General features: G+C 37.1%; 1 protein-coding gene across 9 annotated transcripts in view; it reads right to left on the reverse strand.

Moving 5' to 3' along the window:
• SLC25A40 (solute carrier family 25 member 40) overlaps positions 1-24,167 on the reverse strand; it is a 50,593-nt gene that overhangs the window by 22,477 nt on the left and 3,949 nt on the right. For 7 of the 9 annotated variants that reach the window (XR_003145701.3, XR_007401983.1, XR_003145699.3 and 4 more), the window contains exons 2-5: positions 6,689-6,757; positions 5,023-5,143; positions 3,255-3,314; positions 1,154-1,260 (exon numbers count right to left, since the gene is read on the reverse strand). Coding sequence is in view for 6 of the 9 variants with exons in the window: in XM_025471494.3 (XP_025327279.1) it covers positions 1,154-1,260; positions 3,255-3,314; positions 5,023-5,119 (264 nt within the window). In the remaining 3 variants the exon portion in view is untranslated. Of the gene's footprint in view, positions 1-1,153; positions 1,261-3,254; positions 3,315-5,022; positions 5,144-6,688; positions 6,758-9,012; positions 9,120-24,167 lie in introns of those variants that run through there. The other 2 variants (XM_049093530.1, XM_025471493.3) reach the window with 2 other exon arrangements.

Below are 24,167 nucleotides of genomic sequence, written 5' to 3' on the forward strand. Positions count from 1 at the left end.
GCACACTGACTTAGGACTTCACCTAATTGTAGTTTCAGCCTTTCCCAAGAACATGACCTTTAACCAGTCAATCTGTAATTACCAAATTAAGACTAGTGAGGCAATCTGCCTGACAAACTCCCAAGTTCCCTCAGAAGAAGGTGACCTTGCCTGCAACAATCCACTCCTGGTTAGAATAACTTCCTGGCCCCATCTTTTTCTGCCTATAAAAGTCTTCTGTTTGGTATAGCTCCTCACAGTTCCTTTATACATGCTAGATGCAATGCTGCCCACATCATGAATTGCTGAATAAAGCCAATTAGATCTTCAGGTTTACTCAGTTGAATTTTTTTAAATTTAAGTTCATTTAGCCAACATATAGTACATCACTGTAGTTTTCAATAATTCATCAGTTGTGTATAATACCCAGTGCTCATCATATCACGTGCCCTCCTCATTGCCCATCAGACAGTTACCCCATGCTGCTCGCTACCTACTTCCCCTTCAGGCTCTCAGTTTGTTTCCCAGATTCAAGATTCTCTCAAATCAAAGTCAATATCCTGATTATGATATTGTACTACTTCTGTATGATGTTACCTTTGGGGGGGGAGGGAGAGGAAGAAAAAGGCACATATCTTTTGTTTGTATATTTTTCTTGAAATTGCGTATTATCTACGATTATGTAAAAATAAAACAATTTAGGGGTGCCTGGGTAGCTCAGTCCGTTAAATGGCCAACTCTTTTGATTTCGGCTAAGGTTATGATCTTAGAGTTGTGGGATCTAGTCTAGAGTCAGGCTCTGAACTCAGCAGGGAGTCTGCTTTTGGATTCTCACTCTCCCTCTGCCTCTCCACCCTCCTCTCACACAATCTGTCTCTCTTTCTCTCAAATAAATAAATCTTTTTAAAAAATAAAACAATTTTAAAAGTTTTTAAAAAATTGACTGTTTTTTCTTTCCATATAAAAAAAGCATGAAAAGATGAAAGTTAGTAACACGTTAATTAAAAGCAAAGAAGCACTTCTCTTTTCCTGCCTCAATATCTACGTTTCAACTGTGGATAAGTGTGCTAACTATATATCATGGACTTTTTACTCTCTTGCATTTGGAAGATCTTTCATACATAAGATTAAATGTAAAGGTAGAAAATACACTGTGATTATTATATAATCTTACCAATGTACCCTGGAAACGTCCTGGCTTCTTATACCATGCTTTGTTGCCTTCCTCTTCACAGACACATAGATGATCCATAAGTCCATTACTATATACAAAACATTTTCCTAACAAAGAAGGTCCCCAAAATCAAAAATTACTTCACACACTGTACTATTTTTACAGAGGAACAAATTCTAAGTACAATGAGTGGACTAGAAAATTATGAAAAGAAATATAACTTTGTTTTTACCTTTTAGGATGAAAAATACATAAACTGATTTACTTAATGACAAAGCACTGGTCTCTAAACTCAAAGTGGGTGAAAAATAATTGAGTAAATTTATGAATTTTATGTTTTCAGAAATGTAGTAAGCATATGCACACAGAAATAAATTCTTTCAGAGTATCTGAAGGAATGCATAGGGAATATAAAGGAGGAAAACCTATTTTGAAAAGAGAACATGTGTATACATCTCCATTTAACAAGAATAAAACTATGGTACACAAGGGAAATTCAGACAAAAAAAATTTTTTTAACTATACATATGTGAAATATACATATGCATATATACACACACATATAAACATATATACAAAAATCTAATTTACATTTGAAACTTAAGAGATTAGATCTTCAAAGTTCTCTTCACAAGAAAAAAATTGTTAATTGTGTGAGGTGATGGATATTGACTAAACTTACTGTGGTGAGATACATCAATGATATACATATATATATACATTGAATCATTATGTGGCACACTTAAAACTAATACAATGTGGGACACCTGGGTAGCTCAGCAGTTAAGAGTCTGCCTTTGGCTCAGGGTGTGATTCCTGGGTCTGGGATTGAGCCCCACACTGGACTCCTTGCGGGAAGCCTGCTTCTCCCTTTGCCTGTGCTCTGACTCTCTCTCTGTGTCTCTCATGAATAAATAAATAAAATCTTAAAAAATATATATTTTTAAAAAACTAATACAATGTTATATGTAGATTATATCTCAATTAGAGAAATAGAGAATTAAAACAAGTTCTTCTCTATCAATGTAAATCGTGCTATGCTGTCTCTCTTTACTTATGTTGCTCATTCTAGACATTTGTCAGCTCCCAGATAATTTACCTACAACTTTCTCTAAGAGTAACTCTTTCTCATTACTGGACTCACCCCGGCTACCAAAATTATCTTTTCTGTTTGACCATATATAAATCTGTGGGTTTCATAATACATGTCTAAGTGTCTCCTTGTGCTTTTAAGGATTTCTTAAATGTGTAGGAAACTATTTTCCTTTTAGGCTCCTCCTATAATACATCTAATCTGTCCTCCACCTGAAATAGGACTGTTGTTTATTCCATCTCAGTGCTGTGTTCCTCAGAGTAGCATATATCTGAGACAACATTCTTACAGTCCAGTCTGTTTTCTGCTATCTAAACATGTTTGATATGTCATTATCTTTATAAAACTGTAAAAGATTGATCAAGGAATTGCCATTTTTGCCATCTAATAAAAATGTATATTCTTTTCAAATTCATATAAACTGTACTATCCAACAATGAACCAAGCTGTCTGATAAGATAATTATTTCCTAGCACTATATTCAATCAACTGCTGAATGAACTGCTGGTGGATGAATGTTCTAGAATGGGCACAGCTCTTGGACTAAGGAGGAAACTAGATTCTATGGTCTCTTACCCTTAGAATTTTGTTCTTACTTGTGAGGCACACAACACGCTCAAATACTTGTTTTCTGGCTAGACCCCGTCATGTAAATCTAAGTACTGAAAAAACATTTCTACTTAAGGATAAAAAGGTATGAACTTTTAAAAATTAACAAAAAAAAATATTCAAACAAAAATGAATAAAGTAGTATTTAAAAGCCTAACAAGGGATCCCTGGGTGGCTCAGCGGTTTAGCGCCTGCCTTTGACCCAGGGCACGATCCTGGAGTCCCGGGATCGAGTCCCATGTCGGGCTCCCGGCATGGAGCCTGCTTCTCCCTCTGTGTCTCTGCTTCTCTCTCTCTCTCTCTCTCTGTCTATCATAAATAAATCTTTAAAAAAATAAAAAAATAAAATAAAAAAAAATAAAAGCCTAACAATATTTTCAGGATGACTAGTACACATACCTTTGGGGAATGGGTTGTTTTGAGCCTGGAGTCGAATTTTAACCACATCGAGGGGTGTCACTATGAAGAAACATAAATTTCAATTATACGTGATGCCTATAAATTATATAGACATTTTTGTCCAAAGATTACAAAATATATCAAATCAACCCTTCTTCATGACTATATAATGAATAAGATTAATTATCTTAAAATGGTTTTATTTTTTTATTTTTTTTAAAGATTTATTTATTTATTCATTCATTCATTCATTCATTCATTCATTGAGACACACAGAGAGAGAGAGAGAGGCAAAGACACAGGCAGGGGGAGAAGCAAGCTCCACACAGGAAGCCCGACGCGGAACTCAATCCCAGGCCTCCAGGATCACGCCCCAGGCTGCAGGCGGCGCTAAACTGCTGCGCCACCGGGGCTGCCCTTAAAATGGTTTTAAATGTAACTTTCTAATTTTTGCCCTTGAATTCTGTTTAAAGAGGATCAATGAGAAGACAATGTAGTTACTCTTCTCATGACTATTAAACTGTCACTTATGATACTTCTACAACAATAATTTCATTAGCATTACAACTAATTACTAGTATTTTAAAGACAATACATCATCTAAGGTAAAGAGTAAGTTTTGGAAGTCTATAAATTTGAGAATAACTCTATATTACAAGTAATCAATAATCAAACAATATTAGTCTTCCTAATCTGTTAAATTCAGCTGTATCAAATAAAAACTACACATAATGAAAATTTGAGTAAGCTAGCCATAAATCATCTTTCCTACCACATTGTGTTACTCCATTCAGGAAAAGCACAGTAAAGGAAAAATGGTTTTAATCCACACTCTATTTACCCAAATAGAAAAAAAAAAAAATGTCAGATAGTGGTTCTAAGAAAACTTTTCCTCATCTGAGAATGAAGAGGTTACACTGGATAATCTCTAAAATCTTTACAACACTAACATTCTGACCTAAAATAAGAGACTACATCTGAAAGCAATATGTTTATATTTGTTCTAATTATCTATCTTATTTAAATAAACTAGCCACCTTAAAACTATTGAAGTACACCAACTATACCTAAGTCATTTGTCTTTCTCTAGAAGAAATGGACTATAAAAAACAGAAAAATGTGGCCCAGAGGAATTTAAGAAATTCACTGTTAATATAAGCAAAGAAAAACATAATTTGTATTTGTTGCTACTATAGGTTGCCCAAAGTTTATATTATTCATTATTCTAATATTTTATTCTTTTTTGTTTTCTATTTTTTTTGTTTTTGTTTCTGTTTTCTATTTTTAAAAAGGCTACCAGAGGGTCGGCTGGGTGGCTCAGTGGTTGAGCATCTGCCTTGGGCTCAGGGGGTGATCCTGCTTCTTCCTTGCCTATGTTTCTGCCCTTCTCTCTGTGTCTCTCATGAATAAATAAATTTTAAAAATCTTTATATATAAACAAATAAATAAACAAAAAAAATGGCTACCAGAGTCACAGAATTTCAATATTGATAGAAACTTCAAAGAACTCCTGGTCTCAGCCTCTACTTTTATAGATGAAAAATAAAGTTCAGAGAGAACTAGGGACTATCCTAAAATGCACTCAGCCTGAGAACAGCAAATCAAGGAATAAAATTCAACTCTCTTGACTCTTTGTCCAAGGTTCTTTTCTTATTATGTTGATGCAGAGAGAACATGACGGAGGACGAATGAGAATTTTAGTATTACTGCACAAATGATATACTTAAATGGAAATCATTTAGTTACATAATCTACAACATTACTTTACCCATTAGTGATGTCAGGATAGCTCCAGTGCAAGAGGCAAGCATTTGTTGAACAGGTGTCACTTTGATAATCTGTGGTCCCTCTGATTCAAGATCCATAGTTTTAACTGACTGAAGAAAAATCTGTTAAGAAAAAGCAAGATGTAAAATAAAAGTGTAATGAAAATGCCCTTAAATTTGCTATTAATTAAACTATAAAAACAACTGGTGTTAAAATCAAAGCATATGTTGTTGACCACTATCAAAAATAATATAAGTTCTATATAAAGGCACTACACAACTGTCATTAATAGAATATGTACTCTGATTTCCAAAAATGACAATGCACTTCAGCTGTATAAGCAGCAATGTATTTGTAAGACAAGTAATAGAGCAATAAGAAAACAGACTCCGGCCATGTAACAGAATGAAGGCCAACAAAGCTCAGAATTTGTGCATTTAACCTCATAAGAACTACTCAGATAGTAAATATATCACTATTTGTACTGTATACCAAAAATTGCTATAAAGGTATAAAATAAAAACATATAATGTTTAAAAGAAAACATTTTGAAAAATTTGATGAGAAAAGTAATATATACTCCTTCATAAAAAGCCAGTTAATATAAAAAAAGTATAAAAAATCACTTTTATAAACCTTTTATTAAAAAATAACCGCTAGTAATATAAGGGTGTCATCTTTCCAAATGTCTATGTACACGTAAATACATATGTGTCTTTATGTATATAATATACAGAAACACACATGTACATGCAGATTACATGTAACTAATCAAATATGTATATTCATAGATCTGTATACATGTCTCTTTTAAAAAAAATCTTGTTTAAAAAACATAAATAGATATTGGTGCCTAGGTGGCTCAGTCAGTTAAGCATCCAGCTCTTGGTTTTGGCTTGGGTCAAGATCCCTGGGTCGTTAGACTATCTGGCTCCTTGATCAGTATGGAGTCTGCTGGAGATTCTCTGCCTTTCCCTCTCTTAATACCCCTCCCCCTGCTCTTGTGTGCATGTACTTTCTCTCTTTCTCAAATATGTAAAAATCTTTAAAAAAAATTCATATTGTTTAGTAGCCAGTGTAGACAGACATGTCTGTATTACAGACATTGCAGGAGTAAGCATAGATGCATATTAAAATTTTTAATACTTAGTTTTTGACTATATTTAATCAATATCATATTGTTAAATATTTATGCTATCAACTTTTCCTTACTCTTTTATTCATACATTCTTATATAAATATCCCCATACCCATAGCTTTTTGTGATCTTCCTAGAATTATTATAGAAGAAAAAGATTGCAAGGCTGAACTGAAAACTTGAGACAAATTGCCAAAATGCTTTCCAGAAAGGTCCCAGAAATTGGTCCCAATTTACACTTCCATTGGAAATAAATTAGTTCTTATTAACCCAGAATGTCACCAAACTCTCTCTCAATCTCATAAACCACTTTTTGTGTGTGTGTGTGTGAATAGTTTGAAAGTAGCTTGTATACATCATACCTCGCTATTGTAATTACCTCAGAATACCTTATATTCCACAGTAACATTATCAAGTTGGGGAAACTTAGTACTCTATAGTTCATATCCCAATTTTATCAATTATCCCAATAATGAACTTTATAAAAATGAATGGTAGTTTGTTTCTTTAGACTTTCATTATTACTCACCTGGTTTAAGTCTTTTCCTCAACTCTATGCTCCAATATTTTGTTGTTTGTAACATTAGCAGTTGAAAATCTGTAGTGAAAAATGAAAAAAATGAAAGTAACTATTTTATTTTTTCACACAAGAAAGGGAGAACCTAAAGGAAAGCAGCATGTAAAAAAAACCTTAAAAGACAAATCAACAAATATTTACTCAATACCTTCTATTAAGTGCTTTGAGGAATATGGAGAGCATTCCACAAATGCTCAATTTACATTTATTAAACTTCGCTTATAAAACTTCTCATTGTAGCTCCAACGCCCCCCGCCCCCTCCCCCCTCCCCCTGGCTGGGGACCCCTCCTCTCCCGGGATCCCCCCTCCCCCGGGGATTCCCCACCCCTCCCGCACCTGGCACGAGTCCCCTTGAGTCCCTGTGCGGGCTCCTGGCTTGGCCCCCAGCTCAGAGGAGCCCGGAGCCCGCCCTCAAAGCCACAGCTCAGCGCTGGGACTTCTGCAGTTGGGAGGGTCCGTGCTTGTGATTCTCAACGGAAAGTGAAAGCACAGATTTATAATGAAAACCAGCCCCCATCGGCCACTGACTTTCCAAGGACTGAGGCTGCCCCTTCCTGTTCAAAATGCCCCAGGTGAAACATCAGGAGAGGAACCTAAGAGGCCCCCTGCCCAACAAGAGCCTGGACAAGCACAGGCCTCCAAGGAGGCGGCAGAGTCCAACTCTTGCAAGTTTACAGCTGGGATCAAGACTCTTAACCACCCCACCATGCCCAACACCCAAGCGGTGGCCATCCCGAACAAAGCCAATATCTGGAGCATCATCACAGCATTGACTGCCAAAGGAAAAGAGAGTAGCAGCACTGGGCCCAACAAATTCATCCTCATCAGCTATGGGGGAGCCCCCACTCACCCTCCAAGATCCCAGGCTCAAGCCCAAACCAGCAATGATCCCAAGAGGACAGAAGTGGTCACCGAGACCCTGGGATCAAAGCCGGCAGCTAGGGATATGAATCTGCCTAGACCACCTGGAGACCTTCCCGGGCAGAGATGGGAGAGCTGTGCTGGCAGTGAGACAGCAGGCTGCACTCTTGACAACAGCTTGACTAACATTCAGTGGCTTGGAAAGAGGAGTTTGGATGGACTGGGCTCCAGCAGCATCAAACAAGAGATGGAGGAAAAGGAGAATCATCACCTGGAGCAAAGTCAGGTTGAGGAGCCCCTGGGAGCATCAACATCCTGGCAGGACTCTCTGAGCGGCCGCCATACTCTTTTTTTTTTTTCTAAATTTTTATTTATTTATGATAGTCACACACAGAGAGAGAGAGAGAGAGAGAGAGAGAGAGGCAGAGACACAGGGAGAGGGAGAAGCAAGCTCCATGCACCAGGAGCCCAACGTGGGATTCCATCCCGGGTCCTCAGGATCGCACCCCGGGCCAAAGGCAGGCGCTAAACCGCTGCGCCACCCAGGGATCCCGGCCGCCATACTCTTACCTGGCTATGATATAGTTCGCCATCAACAGCACAGAGAGGAAGTACATGACCTTGAAAGGCATCTATACTTGGATCGAGGACCACTTCCCCTATTTCAAGCACATTGCCAAGCCAGGCTGGAAGAATTCCATCCGCCACAACCTTTCTCTCCATGACCCTGGATTTTATTGACAGTTATTGTAGTGTTCTCGAGCTAGCTCACATGCATGTGGTCAGCTGGAGCCTAGGGTTGCTCTTAGCAAAGCTGAGGTGTGAGCTAAGGAAGCTAGGCAGGGCCCTTTCAGTCTTCTCAAGCCTTGGGCCAAGTTCTTGGCAAATGGCTCATCTCTCTGGCATGATTAGGGACGTTATCAGAAAAACATCTAAGGGGAGCACATCTGGGCACCTGCATTCTTTGCTTCAGATGCATCCATTCCCCCACCCTCAATTCAACTCTTGACCATTGACAAGAGACCTTTTTTTGTTAGGATTTCTTCTTGCATGAAAGCTGACTTGGAAACATGGGAAGGTGGGAGGGGAGGGAGACAATAAGCAGGACCCTAGGAAGCAGATCTGCTTGTCTGGGTGCCTACAGTAAAGAGCCCTGAAGGCAGGTGCCCTGGGACTGGAAGAAACCGTACACTGCATGTCCTCCCTTCTCTAGGAATTGAAAGCAAGGAACAGGAGCAAACTGAAACCCCTTGTCATCCTACCCACCTTTCTGGCAGTCTCTAGATAATGATCTAAGGAAATAAGCTTACATTTATAATTAGAGGATCCAGGGTGGAAGTGCTAAAAAAAAAAAAAAAATCTCATTGTCCCAGTAAATTTATTCTGCTTAAAAAACAAACAATTCTCAGGGTACCTGGGAGGCTCAGTCAGTTAAGCATCCGACCTTTTATGTCAGCTCAGGTCTTGATCTCAGGGCCGTGACTTCAAGCCCAGTGTTGGGCTTCCACCCTGGGGTATGGAGCCCACTTAAAAAAAAAAAAAAAAAAAAAAAAAACTAAACAGGAAAACACAACAAAAACAATTTTAGAAGCTGAACAGTCTGATCAATCTTGGTATCACGAGTCAACTAGATTTTCTGACACAAAATTAAGTTTCCAGCGCTATATATGAAGTATTTTTGGGGAAAAAAACCTTTTAATTTTAATCTAAATCCATTAGATCTAACTTCCAATTTATAGAAAATTCAGAGAGTAAAGTAACATAGTAAAGGATACCACAAAATAGGAGAAGCTGTAATACAACTACTGTCTTGGATCTTCAACAAGTGAAATTAAGGCAGGGGGAAAAGGTAGCAGGGAAGGGAGACCTATTATAGAATAATAAATAATAATAATAATAATAATAATAATAATAATAATGACATCTTCAGAGAGTCACCAACCAAATACATCCTGGTTTGAATAAATAAAATTTTAAAAGTCAGTTTGCAAGTACATAGAGAAATATGAACACAGGATGGATATTAGACAACTGTTTGGTGAGAGAATGGTATACTGGTTATAATACCAGTTATACTGAAGTGTCTTTTTTTAAAAAGACATTCATATTCTAAGTATTGGAGCTAAACATTATAACAGTTGTAGCTTACAATACTTCAGAAAAAATGAATATGCCAATGTTAATAATCTGCTAAATTTAGGTGCTAAGTACTCCATAATTATTTTACTGTTCTATATTTTTTCTATACATGAGAAAATTTGAACAAAATTTTTTTAGTTCATGAAACTTATGTAGAATCTTCAAGTCTAGGAAAATACTTCTAACACCGATTATATGAACAGTAAGTAGAAAAATAATATACATATGCTAGAACATAGGTACTCTTCTCCTCCAGAAGTAAAAACTAAAAAGGCCTACAATGCTTTATTTGATATCCATTCCAGCAAAGTTGGCACCTGAATATGCTCAAACCTAAAACTAATGCCAGAAAAACGGATATATTTTAAGCAATTATTATAGAATGTTAAGGGGAAAAAGTCAGAAATTTAGATGTAACTTTTTAGAAATCAGAATCAAGGTTACTGGATTTTTTATTACTTCTTTATATAAAAATAGTTTTGAAACGTATATTAATCTCCTAAAATCATAACATGTAACTACTTACAATGAGATCTGTAAAATTAGTCTTTCAATTTATTTGAAAAATAATGTAAGGGGGGGGAGAACAATATAATCACAAACTTGAGGTTAGATGAAGAAAAAGTAGGAAATAATCTTAGTGGATTGTCTAGAATTTATAATATATTCTCCAGGGCTTTAAATTCCTTGCAATCCTATCAACCTACTTCCCTTTTTCCTTTGCATCCTTCTCCTCTTCTAGTGGCAGCTATTCTAACCTTTCCAGAGAACACACAGACTAGTGGGAGAAATGATTTTAATGTTAATTTATCCTATAAACAGGATACTTCAAATATTCCGCAACAACAGCTTTCTTCCCAAGTCCCTGACTTCTTTTTATACCCATCCTCTGTCCTACTACTTACATTAGTATCACTAATTTATATACCTTGCCTTAATCTTTTCAAATTTATGTTAAATGCTATCTTATAGTCTTGATTTACCTTCCCCTGCTAAGTAAAAGATGTTGAACATCTCTTCACCTGGAAACTACCATTCTACCTTCTAAGAATTTTACTACTTTAATTACTTCACATAAGTGGAGACATGCAGTATTCCTGCTTCTGCGACTGGCGTCTTTTACCCAGCATAATACTCTAAAAGTTCAAACATGTTATATCATATGAGAGGATTTCCATCATTTAAAAGGCTAAATAGGGGGGCACCCTGGTGGCACAGCGGTTTAGCGCCGCCTGCAGCCCAGGGTGTGATCCTGGGGACCCGGGATCAAGTCCCACATCGGGCTCCCTGCATGGAGCCTGCTTCTCCCTCTGCCTGTGTCTCTGCCTCTCTCTTTCTCTCTTTCTCTCTCTCTGTGTTACTCATGAAAAAATAAAATCTTTCAAAAATAATAATAAAATAAAAATATAAGGCTAAATGGGGCAGCTGGGTAGCTCAATGGCTGAAGTGTCTGACTCTTGCTTTTGGCTCAGGTCATGATCCCAGGCTCGTGGCATCAAGCCCAGCATCCGGCTCCACACTGTGTGAAGTCTGTTTGAGAGTCTCTCCTTCTTCCTCCCCCTGCTCATGCATTCCTCTCTCTTTCTCTCTAAAATAAAATCTTTTTTAAAAAGGCTAAGAGCACCTAGATGGCTTAGTTAAACATCTACTTTTGGCTCAGGTCATGATCTCAAGGTCCTAGAATAGAGCCCTGAGTTGGCTCCCTGCTGGACAGGGAGGTCTACTTCTCCATCTCTCTTTGCCCCTCCCCCCGGACTTGTGCACTCTAATGAATATAAAATCTTTTTTAAAATTTAAAAATGCTAAATAATACTCATTTATATATATACACATAGATGTACATAAATACATATTTTCATTATCCTCTATTGATGGGCAAAAAAATTAGATTGTTTCTACCTCTTGAACTGTGCCTAATGCAATGAACATAGGAGTTCCAATATCTTGAGATTCTGGTTTCAATAATTTTAGCTAAATATCCAGAAGAGGGATTGCTAAATCATAGAGTTGTTCTATTTTAAATTTTTTGAGGAACTGACACCATTTTCCATAGCAGCTATACCATTTTACCAGCAATACACAGGCTTCAGATTTTTTGCATCTCCATTAGCACTTGTTATTTTCTGCTTTTCTTTTTAATAATGGCTATCATAAAAAGTTTGAAGTGATATCTTGTGACTTTGATTTCATTAGTAATGTTCAGGGTCTATTCATATTCCTGTTGGCCATTTGTACGTTTTCTTTGGAAAGATGTCTATTCAAGTCCTTTACCCATTTTTAAATCCAGTTATTATTTCTTACTGAGTTGTAGGAGTTCCTTATCTATTTTGGATAGTAATTTCATATCAGATGTATGGTTTGTAAATATTTGCTCCCATTCCACAGACTGTCTTTTCACTCTGTTGATTATGTCTGTAGCTGTCTAGAAGATTTTTAGTTTGATGTAGTCAAAGTTGCCTTTTGCTTTTCCTGTCAGAGCTTTTGGTGTCATGTACATGAAATCACTGCCAAGATCAATGTTATGAAGCTTTTCCTTATGTTTTCATGCAGGATTTTTATACTTTATGGTCTTACATTCAAGTCATTAATCTACTTGCTGTTGATTTTTGTGTGTAGCGTAAGAGAAGTGTCAAAATTCTTATTGTTAACGTAGTGAAGTTTTATCTTTCCCTTTATAGACAACACCTTTTTGATTCTTCTTTAAGCAATCTTTCCTTACTCAAAAGTCCAAAAGATATCTGCCTACATATTCTCCCTATGTATATTAAAGTTATGCCACTGACAAATTTTAAATCCTTAGTTTATGCAGAATTTTTAAAATAGCATGTGTAATAGGAAGCCAATTTCATCTTTTCCCATGTGAAAATAAGTACTTTACAGTCCATTTTTAGAAGATTTTATTTATTTGAAAGAGAAAGTGAGCATGAGTGGGGGGGAAGGAGAAGCAGACTCCCCTGCTAGGCATGGAGCCCAATATGGGGCTCGATCCCAGGACCTTGAGATCTTGATCTGAGCCCAAGGCAGATACGTAACTAACTGAGCCACTCAGGCCCCCCCCGCCCAAAAAAAAGCTCCAATTATTAAATAATCTCTCTTTTCTCCTCTAACTTGATACACTACTTTGTTATATACCTAAATTCTATTTCCTTGTGGAACTGTTTCTAGACTCTCTATTCTATTCTACTGATCAATTTGTCTATCCATCTTTAAACCCTATCACACTTTACTACTATGGAGTCACAGTAAGCCCTTATATAAGTTAGGGTTAGGTCCACCCTACCTGTTTTTCAGAAGTGTCATGGTTGCTCTTGGCCCTCAGGTCCTTTACGTAAGTTTAAGAATCATCTTCTTAAAAAAATCTCTGGGATCCCTGGGTGGCTCAGCGATTTGGTGCCTGCCTTTGGCCCAGGGCATGACCCTGGAGTCCTGGGATCGAGTCTCACATCAGGCTCCTAGCATGAAGCCAGCTTCTCCCTCTGCCTATGTCTCTGCCTCTCTCTCTCTCTCTATCATGAATAAATAAAATCTTAAAAAAAAATCTCTTTATGGTTTTAGTTGGAATTACATTGACTCTATAGATAAACCTGGAGAAAATATCTATGAATATAGTCTATTCCTTCATTCAAGTCTTCCTTAATGTTGTGAGAAATTTTAAAATTTGTCATATAGTTATCTTTGTGGCATATCTGTGACCAATCCAACCCTAGATATCTGGTAGTTGCTAATACCAATGTAAATAGTATTTTCCTTTTAATTATATATTGCCTCTGCTGTTAATATATGGAAGTAATTTTGTACATTAACCTTATACTCAGCCAACCTTACTAAAGAAAAGCCATTACTTCTAATTTCTCATTTATAGACTCAAGTTTTTTCTGCAAAATAGTAAGTTTAATTTCTGTCCATCATACTCATTATGTTACAAATTTAGTTTTCTTATTATAAAGGCCAGGATCTCCAACACAGTGTTACAGAGTATTGAAAATGAGTATCCTTATTCCATTCCTGAATTAAAAAAAAAAAATCTAAGATTCCACATTAGGATTATTAAAATCATTTGTATTTCCTTGGTGTTGGTAGTGATCTCTCTTTTCTCATTCATGATTTTATTAATTTGAGTCTTCTTCTCTTCTTTTTAATAAGGCTGGCTAATGGTTTATCTATCTTATTAATTCTTTCAAAGAACCAACTCCTGGTTCTGTTGATCTGTTCCACAGTTCTACTGGTCTCGATTTCATAGAGTTCTGCTCGAATCTTTATTAACTCTCTTCTTCTGCTGGGTGTAGGATCTATTTGCTGTTTTTTCTCTAGCTCCTTTAGGTGTAAGGTTAGCTTTTGCATTTGAGTTCTTTCCAGTTTTTGAATGGATGCTTGTATTGAGATGTATTTCCCCCTCAGGACTGCTTTTGCTGCATCCCAAAGATTTTGAATGGTTGTATCTTCATTCTCATTAGTTTCCATGAATCTTTTAAATTCTTCCTTAATTTCCTGGTTGACCCTTTCATCTTTTAGCAGGATGGTCCTTAACCTCCACGTATTTGAAGTCCTTCCAAACTTCTTGTTGTGATTTATTTCTAATTTCAAGGCATTATGGTCTGAGAATACGCAGGGGACGATCCCAATCTTTTGGTATCAGTTCAGACCCGATTTGTGATCCAGTATGTGGTCTATTCTGGAGAAAGTTCCATGTGCACTTGAGAAGAATGTGTATTCAGTTGAGTTTGGATGTAAAGTTCTGTAGATATCTGTGAAATCCATCTGGTCCAGTGTATCATTTAAAGCTCTCGTTTCCTTGGAGATGTGGTGTTTAGAAGACCTATCGAGTATAGATAGTGCTAGATTGAAGTCACCAAGTATAAGTGTATTATTATCTAAGTATGTCTTAACTTTGGTTATTAATTGATTGATATTTGGCAGCTCCCACATTCGGGGCATATATATTGAGGATTCTTAAGTCCTCTTGTTGGATAGATCCTTTAAGTATGATATAGTGTCCCTCTTCATCTCTCACTACAGTCTTTGGGGTAAATTTTAGTTTATCTGATATAAGGATGGCTACCCCTGCTTTCTTTTGAGGACCATTTGAATCCACATTAGGATTATTGATGTCTGCTCTGAGGCTTTTTTTTACAAGACTCTTTTTTTTTCCCCATGTGATACCATGCAGTATCTCTCTGTCTTATTTCACTTAGTATAATAACCTCAACGTCCAAGCACATCTTCCTAAATGGCAGGATTTCCTTCTTTCTCATGGCTGGATAATATTCCATTCTATATACACATGTATCACATTTTAAATTTTATTTTTTAAACATTTCAAATTGAAGTACAGTTGACATAGATATATTAATTTCAATTGTACAACATGGTAATTGGACAATTACATACACTACAAAATGTTCACCACTATTAAGTGTAGTTATAATCTGTCACCATATGAAGTTATTAAAATGCTATTGACTATATTCTCTGTGCTGTACTTTTCATCTTGCCTTATTTTAGAACTAAAAGTTTGTACCTCTTAACCCACTTCACCTATTTCACTCAGTCCCCCACTTCCCCTCACATCTGGCAACCACCAATTTGTTGTCTGTATATATGAGTTTTGGATTTTCTTTACCATGTCTTCATTTGTTTTGCTTTTTTGGATCCCACAAATATGTGAAATATAATATCTGACATTCTCTGACTTATTTCATTTAGCATAATGCCTTATAGATCAAATCACGTTATCATAAATGATAAGATTTTGGATTTTTTTTAACCGCTGAGTAACAGTCCAATGTAAATATATACCATATCTTCCCTATCTATTCATCTATTGATGGAAATTTAGGGGATCCCTGGGTGGCGCAGCGGTTTGGCGCCTGCCTTTGGCCCGGGGCGCGATCCTGGAGACCCGGGATCGAATCCCACGTCGGGCTCCCAGCATGGAGCCTGCTTCTCCCTCTGCCTGTGTCTCTGCCTCTCTGTCTCTCTCTGTGTGACGATCATGAATAAATAAATAAAATCTTAAAAAAAAAAAAAGAAATTTAGGTTGTTTCCATATCTTAGCTATTGTAACACTACACTAAACACAGGGGTGCATATCTCTTTTCAAATTAGTGTCTTTCTTTTCTTTGGGTAAATACACCAAGTGGAATTACTGGATCATGATATTTCTATTTTTAATTTTTTGAAAAACCTCCATAATGTTTTCCACAGTGGCTGCACCAATTTATGTTCTCATCAATGGTACATGAGGGTTTCCTTTTCTCCACAATCTCATCAACACTTCTTTTTGTCTTTTTGATACTGGCCATTCTGACTGGTGTAAAGTGTATCAGGGAAATGCAATTCAAAACTTTAAGTAGCAACAATAAGTACCTTTTCATGTGTCTGTTTGCCATCCATGAATCTTCTTTGGAAAAACGTGTTTTTGGGTCTTCTGACCCTCTACATGGGATTGTCTATTTTTTTTTATGTTGATGTGTAAGTATTTGTAGATATTGGATATTAACCTCGTATGGGAAAAATCAATTGCAAATATCTTCCACCATTCACTAGGTTGCCTTCTTGTACTGTTGATGGTTTCCTTTGTTCCACAAAAGGATTTTAGTTTCATGTAGCCTTGTTTATTTTTGCTCTTTCCCTTGCTTGAGAAGAATTATCCAGAAAAAATATTGCTAAGACCATTATCCAAAAGTTTACTATGTTGCTGTTGTTAAGTTTTATGGTTCCAAATCTTACAGTTAGGTCTTTAATCCATTTTGAATTTATCTTTGTACATGGTATAAGAAGAGGTCCAGCTTTATTCTTTTGCATGTACCTGTCTAGTTTTCCCAACACCATTTTCTGAAGAGAGTGTCATTCCCTGATTGAACATACCTACCTCTTTTGTTACAGACTGACTATGTTAATTAAGTGTAGGTTTATTTCTGGGCTGTTGGACTGATCAATGTGATCTATCTTGTTTCACTGCATTGCTGTACTCTTTTGATTACTATAACTTTATACTATACTTTAAAATCTAAGACTGTGACATCTCCAGGTTTGTTCTTTCTCAAGATTGCTTTGATTTTGTGATTCCACACAAATTTTATTATTTGTTTTAGTTCTGCAAAAAACACTATTGGTATTTTGGTAGAGATTGCACTTAATCTGTAGACTGCTTTGGATAATACAAACATTTTAATAGATTAACATAAAATATTAACATAAAGGTATTAATTTCTCCAATCCGCAAGCATGGAATAACTGGAGTTCATAAAGAAACAAAAGTACTGGCAAAGGTAACAAGGATAAATATAAAAGAAAATGGATAAAACAGTAAAGTAAATCTCTGTTGATGAGCATACAAATATATAAAGATGTAGTTTGTATAACTACAAAGGCACAAAGAAGGAATGGAGCTATATGAGAGCAAATTTTTCTATACTACTAAAATTTAACTGGTATTAATCCAAACCAGAATGTTATAAGGTAAAATACTAATTGTAATCACCTCAGAAACCACCAGCAAAAACACCCCTCCCTCAACCACCGAAATGTGCTAGAAGAGGTGGAGTCCTGGTCCAAGATGGTGACATATAAAGACTCCCAACTCATCTCTTCCATGGACACCCTAAATCTACATCTACTTATAGAGTAATTCCTCCTAAAGAACTGAGGGCTGAACAGCTTCTGCACACAAAAAAATATATGAAGAAAGGCTAGAGAGAGACCACATAGAGGACAGCAAGAGAAATGAAGAGAAGATAATGAAGGAACGCAGAGAAGTACAGCGGAAAAGTAGGAATGCTGACAATACTGATTCTATCTTTGTCCCTTCACCTTATTCATTTCACTCAATGATCCTTCTTGGGCTATGTGTTCCAGGCCCTTGGAGACTAGTCTACATACCTTGGAAATGTCCACTAAGGCCAGGATAGGGGAAGGCTTGTTTTGGCCTTAAGGATAACATTTCCCATTCTTGACACACAGGTGGTGCCACAATCTAATTAAAGGTTAACTGTCAATTATGTGCACACAAACCCTTTGAGGTGCACGTGAACCCTTTAATCTCATTACAATGCCCTTCTGCACATCCACATATTCTATAAAATCTGTGGACTAAGGCCAACTTTGCAGAGAAAAACTTTGCAGTTGCCATGGATCGTTTTCCAGCTAATCCTCCTGTGTCAGTAAATTACCCTGAATAAAACACTGTCTAAACTGTACAAATTCATCTGCTTTGTTTTCTGGTCTCAAAGTACCTTTTAGTTTGGAGTAGACTTTACTGTCCCTACTGGAGTAGACTTTAGACCTTCTAAAATGGAAGGGATAGTACTGAGGAACCTTGAACAGTTTGTCTGTCTTGGGGCATAGAAAAAAAAGTCTCGGTTTAAGAGATCCAGCCTTAGGGCAGCCCGGATGGCTCAGCGGTTTAGCGCCGCCTTCAGCCCAGGGCCTGATCCTGGAGACCGGGGGTTGAGTCCCACGTCGGGCTCCCTGCGTGGAGCCTGCTTCTCCCTCTGCCTGTGTCTCTACCTCTCTCTCTCTCTGTTTCTCATGAATAAATAAATAAAAAATCTTTAAAAAAAGAGATCCAGCCTTAGAATTCCACTAGTGGGGAAGCTGCTGGACTTCCCTTCAGGTTGGAGGGGCTGGTGAGTGCCACAGTTTAAGTTCACTCACCGCCTCTCCTCTTGATAATGCAGACTGGAGCAGAGTTCTAGGCACCATAGCTGGCCTGCCACCTCAGTGAGCTCTGCTGTAGCTAGCTCTGCATGCCCTGGGACACGGGAAAAAAAAGCCCAGGTTTAAAAGAGCAACTAAAATATAAAAGATGCAGTCCAAAATTCCACCAAAAAGCAAGCAAGCTACTGGAATTCTGAGTCGGTGGGCTGGTGAGCACCACAGTGTATATTCACCTCCACACTGATAACGTGGATAGCAAGGTCTGGGTTCCACAGCTACCTTACAGTTTCAGTGAGCCCCAGGCCCCAGCCCACACCAGACCTAATAGTCCCTCCAAGATAGCCCCAGTACAGTATACACCAAAAGATCCTTGGTGGGTGCTCACTACAGCTCTGACTCCTGCCACGATGACACAGATATAAAGCACTCCAGAACATCCCAGGCCTACACCATATAGCTCCTGCACCATTTCACCCCTGGCACAGAGCACTTTGAAACCTCCTGACTCATGCCTGTTTCAGCTCCAATCACCCTGGAAAACAGTACCTGCATGGAGTGCCCCAGGACACCCCAGTCCATGCTGGTCTTGGCTCCAATCACCCTGCCAGGGCACATTCTGCACTGAGCAACCTTGGACACCCAGGCTTGCACTCACTTCAACTTTAGCTGTCCCCCCAGGGCACCTTCTGGGCGGAGAGTCCAGAGACCACCCCAGCTCAAGCCCACTTGAGCTACAGCTATCCTGCCAGAATGCTCACTATTCAGAGTGCCCAAGGACACCCCAGCTTGTGCCCCAGACTCAAATTTATTTGCTATATAACACACTCGAACCCCTGAAGTATGTTCCCTGCCTCAGCTTCAGCCATCCCACTAGGGTGCCCTCTGCATGGAGAGCAACAAGACACCCCACCTTATACCCACTTCAGCTTTAGCTATCCTGACAGAGTGCCTCTTTATGGAGAGTCCTGGGATGACCCTGGCCCATACCCACTTCAGCTCTGGTCATCCTACCAGGGCAGCCCAACATAGAGTACTCCAAAACCCCCAGCACATGCCAGACACAGCTCCAGCCACTCAAAGAAACCAGGCATACACAGTCCACACAGAGTATGACCATTCACAAGGCCATTCCTTCAAGTGTAAAAGTAGTCATTTCACTAATTCTGAGAAACAAGCCCAGCAAAGTCAAGCAAATGAAGAGACAGAAGATGCTCCAAGTAAGGAATAAGAAAAAAAAAAATTAAAAAGGAACAGATATAGGCAATATGCCAGATAAAGATCAGAAAGCAATGATCATGAAGATGCTAACCAGACTGAAAAGTAAGAACCGAGAACTTCAACCAAGAGATAGAAAACATAAAAAAAAAAATCCAATCAGAGTTTAAAAATACAGTAATTGAAATGAAAAATACACTACAGGGAAATCAACACAGGTTTGTGGATGCAGAAGAACAGGTATGCAACCTGGAACACAGGATAATGAAAAGCTCCCAAGCTTAGCATCAGAAAAATAGAATTAAGAAAAAAATGAGGATAGGTTAAGGGATCTATATCTAGACAATATAGGCAAACAAATGTTCACATTATCGGGCTCCCAGAAAGAAGAGAGAGAGAAAGAAGTGGAAATTTATTTGAAGAAATAACAGCTGAAATTTCCCTAACTGAGGAAAGGAAACATATATACAGGATCAGGAAGCATAGAGTTCCAAACAAAATGAACCTAAGGAGACTCACAATAGGACACATAATTATTAAAATGACAAAGGTTAAAGATAGAGAATTTTAAAATCAGCAAGAGAGAGGGGGAAAAAAAAAAAAAGAGAGAGAGAGAGAGAGAGATATCAGGGAAACCCCATAAGGCTATCTGCTGATTTTTCAGCAGAAATTTTCCAGGTCAAGGGTGCCTGGGTGGCTGAGTCGGTTAAGTGTCTACCTTAAGCTCAGTCACGATCTCTGGGTTCTGGGATTAAGTCTTGCATCAGGATTCCTGCTCAGTAAGGAGTCTGCTTCTCCCTCTGCGCCCCTGTCCCCACCCCTGCCGCTCACGCTCTCTCTAATAAATCAATAAAATCTTAAAACAAAAAAAGGTATTTTGCATGCCAGAAGGGAGTGGCATGATATATAAGAGCTGAAAGGAAAATACCTGCCACCAAGAATATTCAATTTAGAAAGGTTATCATTCAGAATTGAGGGAGAGATAGTTGCCCAGATCAATGAAAGTTAAATGACGCCATCACCTAGACCAGTCTTACAAGAAATGTTAAAGGAACTTCTTTAAGTGGAATAGGCAATACTTAAAAGAAAAAAAAAAAAAAGAAAAAGAAAAAGAAAAAAAAAAGAATAAGATGTAAAATATGACAACATATACATAAAACATGGAAAAGAGTAAAAAAGTTCTTTTAGAATGTATTTGAACTTAAATGACCATCAATTTAATATAGATTGCTGTATGTTTTAGAGCCTATACATGAATCTCATGATAACCACAAGCCAAAAATCTACAACAGATACACAAAAAAAAAAATAAAGAAAAGCCAAGGAAAACACTACAGAAAGTCATCACAGGGAAAGAGAGCAAGAGGAAAAAAAAGTAACAGAGAATTACAAAAACAATCAGAAAACAATGAACAAAATGGCAATAAGTACACATTTATCAATACTTTAAATATAAATGCTCCAAGGTACATTTATAAAGAAAAGAAATAGGGTGGCAGAATGGATTAAAAAAAAAAAAAAAAAACAAGACCCATCTATATGCCAACTACAAGAGGCTAACTTTAGACCTAAGGACACAAAAAGAATGAAGTGGAAGGGTGGAAAAAGATACCATACTCAAATGATAGAAAAAAGAAAAAGAAAAAAAGCTGGGGTGTAAAAACTTAGACAAAACGATTTTATTTATTTATTTTTAAAGATTTTACTTATTTGACAGAAAGAGAAAGAGTGAACACAAGCAGGGGGAGCTAGAGCAGGGAAAGGAGAAGCAGGCTCCTCACTAAGCAGGGAACCTGACATGGGGCTGGATCCCAGGACCCTGGGATCAGGACCTGAGCTGAAGGCAGATGCTTAACCGACTAAGCCACACAGGCACCCAGACAAAACAGATGTTAAAACAAAGGCTGTAATAAGAGATGAGGGATTTAAATAATGATGAAGGAGCAAATTCAAACAAGAAGGTGTAACAACTGTAAATATCCACAAACCTAACCTCGCAGCACCTAAGTGTACAAAGCAAACATTAAGACAGACTTTAACACCCTTTACATCAATGGGTAGATCATCCAAACAGAAAATCAATAAGGAAACAGTGTCTTTGAACAATACATTATACCAGATGGACCTTAACAGATACATATAGAACATTACATCCAAAAGCAGAATACACAGTCTTTTTAAGTGCACGTGGAAAATTCTCCAGGATAGATCACATTAAGGCCACAAAATAAGTCTTAATAAGTTAAGAAGACTGAAATATCATGCATCTTTTCCAACTACAACAGTATGAAACTAGAAATCAATCGCAAGAAAACAAAAACACATGGAGGCTAAACAAAACACTATTAAATGGCCAATGGACACCAAGGAATCAGAGGAAATTAAAAAAATACGTCTATAGACAAATAAAAATATAATGGTCCAAAATATCTGGGACACAGCAAAAGCAGTTTTAAGAAGTAAATTTATAATGACAGGGGCCTACCTCAAGAAAAGTATCAAAAAATAATCCAACCTTACACCTAAAGAAACTAGGAGAATAAGAACAAAGTCCAAGAAGAAAAGAAAGGATATATGTAAGATCAAAGCACAAATAAATGAAATAGAAACTAGAAAAAAAAAAATCGATGAGACCAAGGGCTGGTTCTTTGAAAATACAAACAAAATTGATAAGCTTTTAGCCCAAATCATAAGAAAAAGAGAGAACAGAAAATGATAAATAAAAGACCAGCAACAACTGACACACAGAGATACAAAAAAATTCTGAGAGAATACTATGAAAAATTATATACTTGTAATTTAGACAACGTATAAGAAATGGATAAGCTCCTAGAAATATACAATTTTCTAAAATTGAATGAAAAATAGAAAATCTGAACAAATCAACTACTGGTAATAAAATGGAATCAGTGATCAAACAACTTCCAACAAACAAAAGTCCAGAATCAGATGTATTCACAGGTGAATTCTACCAAACATTTTAAGAATACTTAATACCTACTGTCCTCAAACTATTCCAAAAACAGAAGAGGAAAGGAAGCTTCCAAATAAATTTTATGAGGCCCTTATTACCCTGATACCAAAACTAGACACAGATTCTACAAAAAAAAAAAAAATGAAAAGTGACCGGGATGCAAATGGGACTTATATATGTTGCTGGAGGAGAGGATTAAAAATTTAAGTAATTTCTATGGTGTTGAACATTCAGTAAATATACGGTCCAACAATTCTAGGAAAAATAAAGGCCCACAAAAGGAGCTGTTCATACCAGCGTTATTCATAAGAGCCAAATACGAGAAACCACCGAAATCTAAATCAACAAGTACAGTGTATTCACACCATGGGATACTACCCAGCAATAAAAAAGAATGAACTACTGATGTATATGGCAATGTGGATGAATCATAAAAGGTTTCTGTTATGCAAAATAATTCAGAGCTACAACATATAAATTATATGATTTCACTTATATTAAGCTGAAATACAGGAAAAACTGTATCAGATATAAATCAAACTATAGCAAAAAGTAGTTACCTCTGATGGGATGGAAAATTGAAATGAAGAATGAAATAACCTTCTAAGACAGAAATGTTCCATATTTTGATTGTGGTAGTAATTACATGGGATATACATACTTATTAGAATTCAATATGAACACTTAAAATGGGTCCATTTTACTGTATGTAGACCCTTAAAAGTACAGTAGCACTCCCTCATCTGCCAAGGGATATATTATTCCATGAGCCCCTGTAGATACCTGAAACCCCAGATAGTAACAAACTCAACATGTTTTTTCCTATACATACACACCTATGATAGTTTAATTTATAAGCTAGTCACATAGAGAAATTAACATAACTAAAAACACAATTATAATTATATACAGTAATAAAAGTTATGTGAATGTGGTCTATTGGACAATAGATCTCAAAATATCTTACTGTACTGTACTTGCCCTCCTTATAATAATCTGAGATGATAAAATGTCTGCATGATCAGATAAAGTGAGGTAAATGAAGTAGTGTTAGGCTACTGTTGACCTTCTGACAATAGGTCAGAAGGAAAATCATCTGCTTCTGGACCATGGTTGACAGAGGAAACTGAAACCTAGGATAAGTAGGGACTACTGTATTAGAAAATTTTAAAATTTACATAATGAAATTTTTATGGGATCTTATGTAAACCAATCTCACTGAGCATAGCACATGGTAGGTGCTCAATGAATGCAGAAGAAAAGAAGTGGGACAAGTAGGTAGATTATTTTATAGTCATGGCCAAATAGTATATACGTATTCTTTACTAACCTTAAGTAATTTAGTCTAGTTCGGAACATGATATATCACCTCTGAACCAGCTCATTATCTTTAACAGTTCCTACAGATGCCACAGTGGCCTCTGAATTAGATCATCTCAGGGAATCCACTTTCAAATTCTGAATCTTCCTGTCTTGCTTATTCTCCAATTTTTACCCTTCATTGAGGTTATGCTCAAGACCTTGAAACACTGAATTCTCCAGGGTTTCTGAGCTTACCATCACCTGACACAGGCACTTCAGTG

This window comes from Canis lupus, chromosome 14 (genome assembly GCF_003254725.2).
Source record: "Canis lupus dingo isolate Sandy chromosome 14, ASM325472v2, whole genome shotgun sequence".
Taxonomy (NCBI): domain Eukaryota; kingdom Metazoa; phylum Chordata; class Mammalia; order Carnivora; family Canidae; genus Canis; species Canis lupus.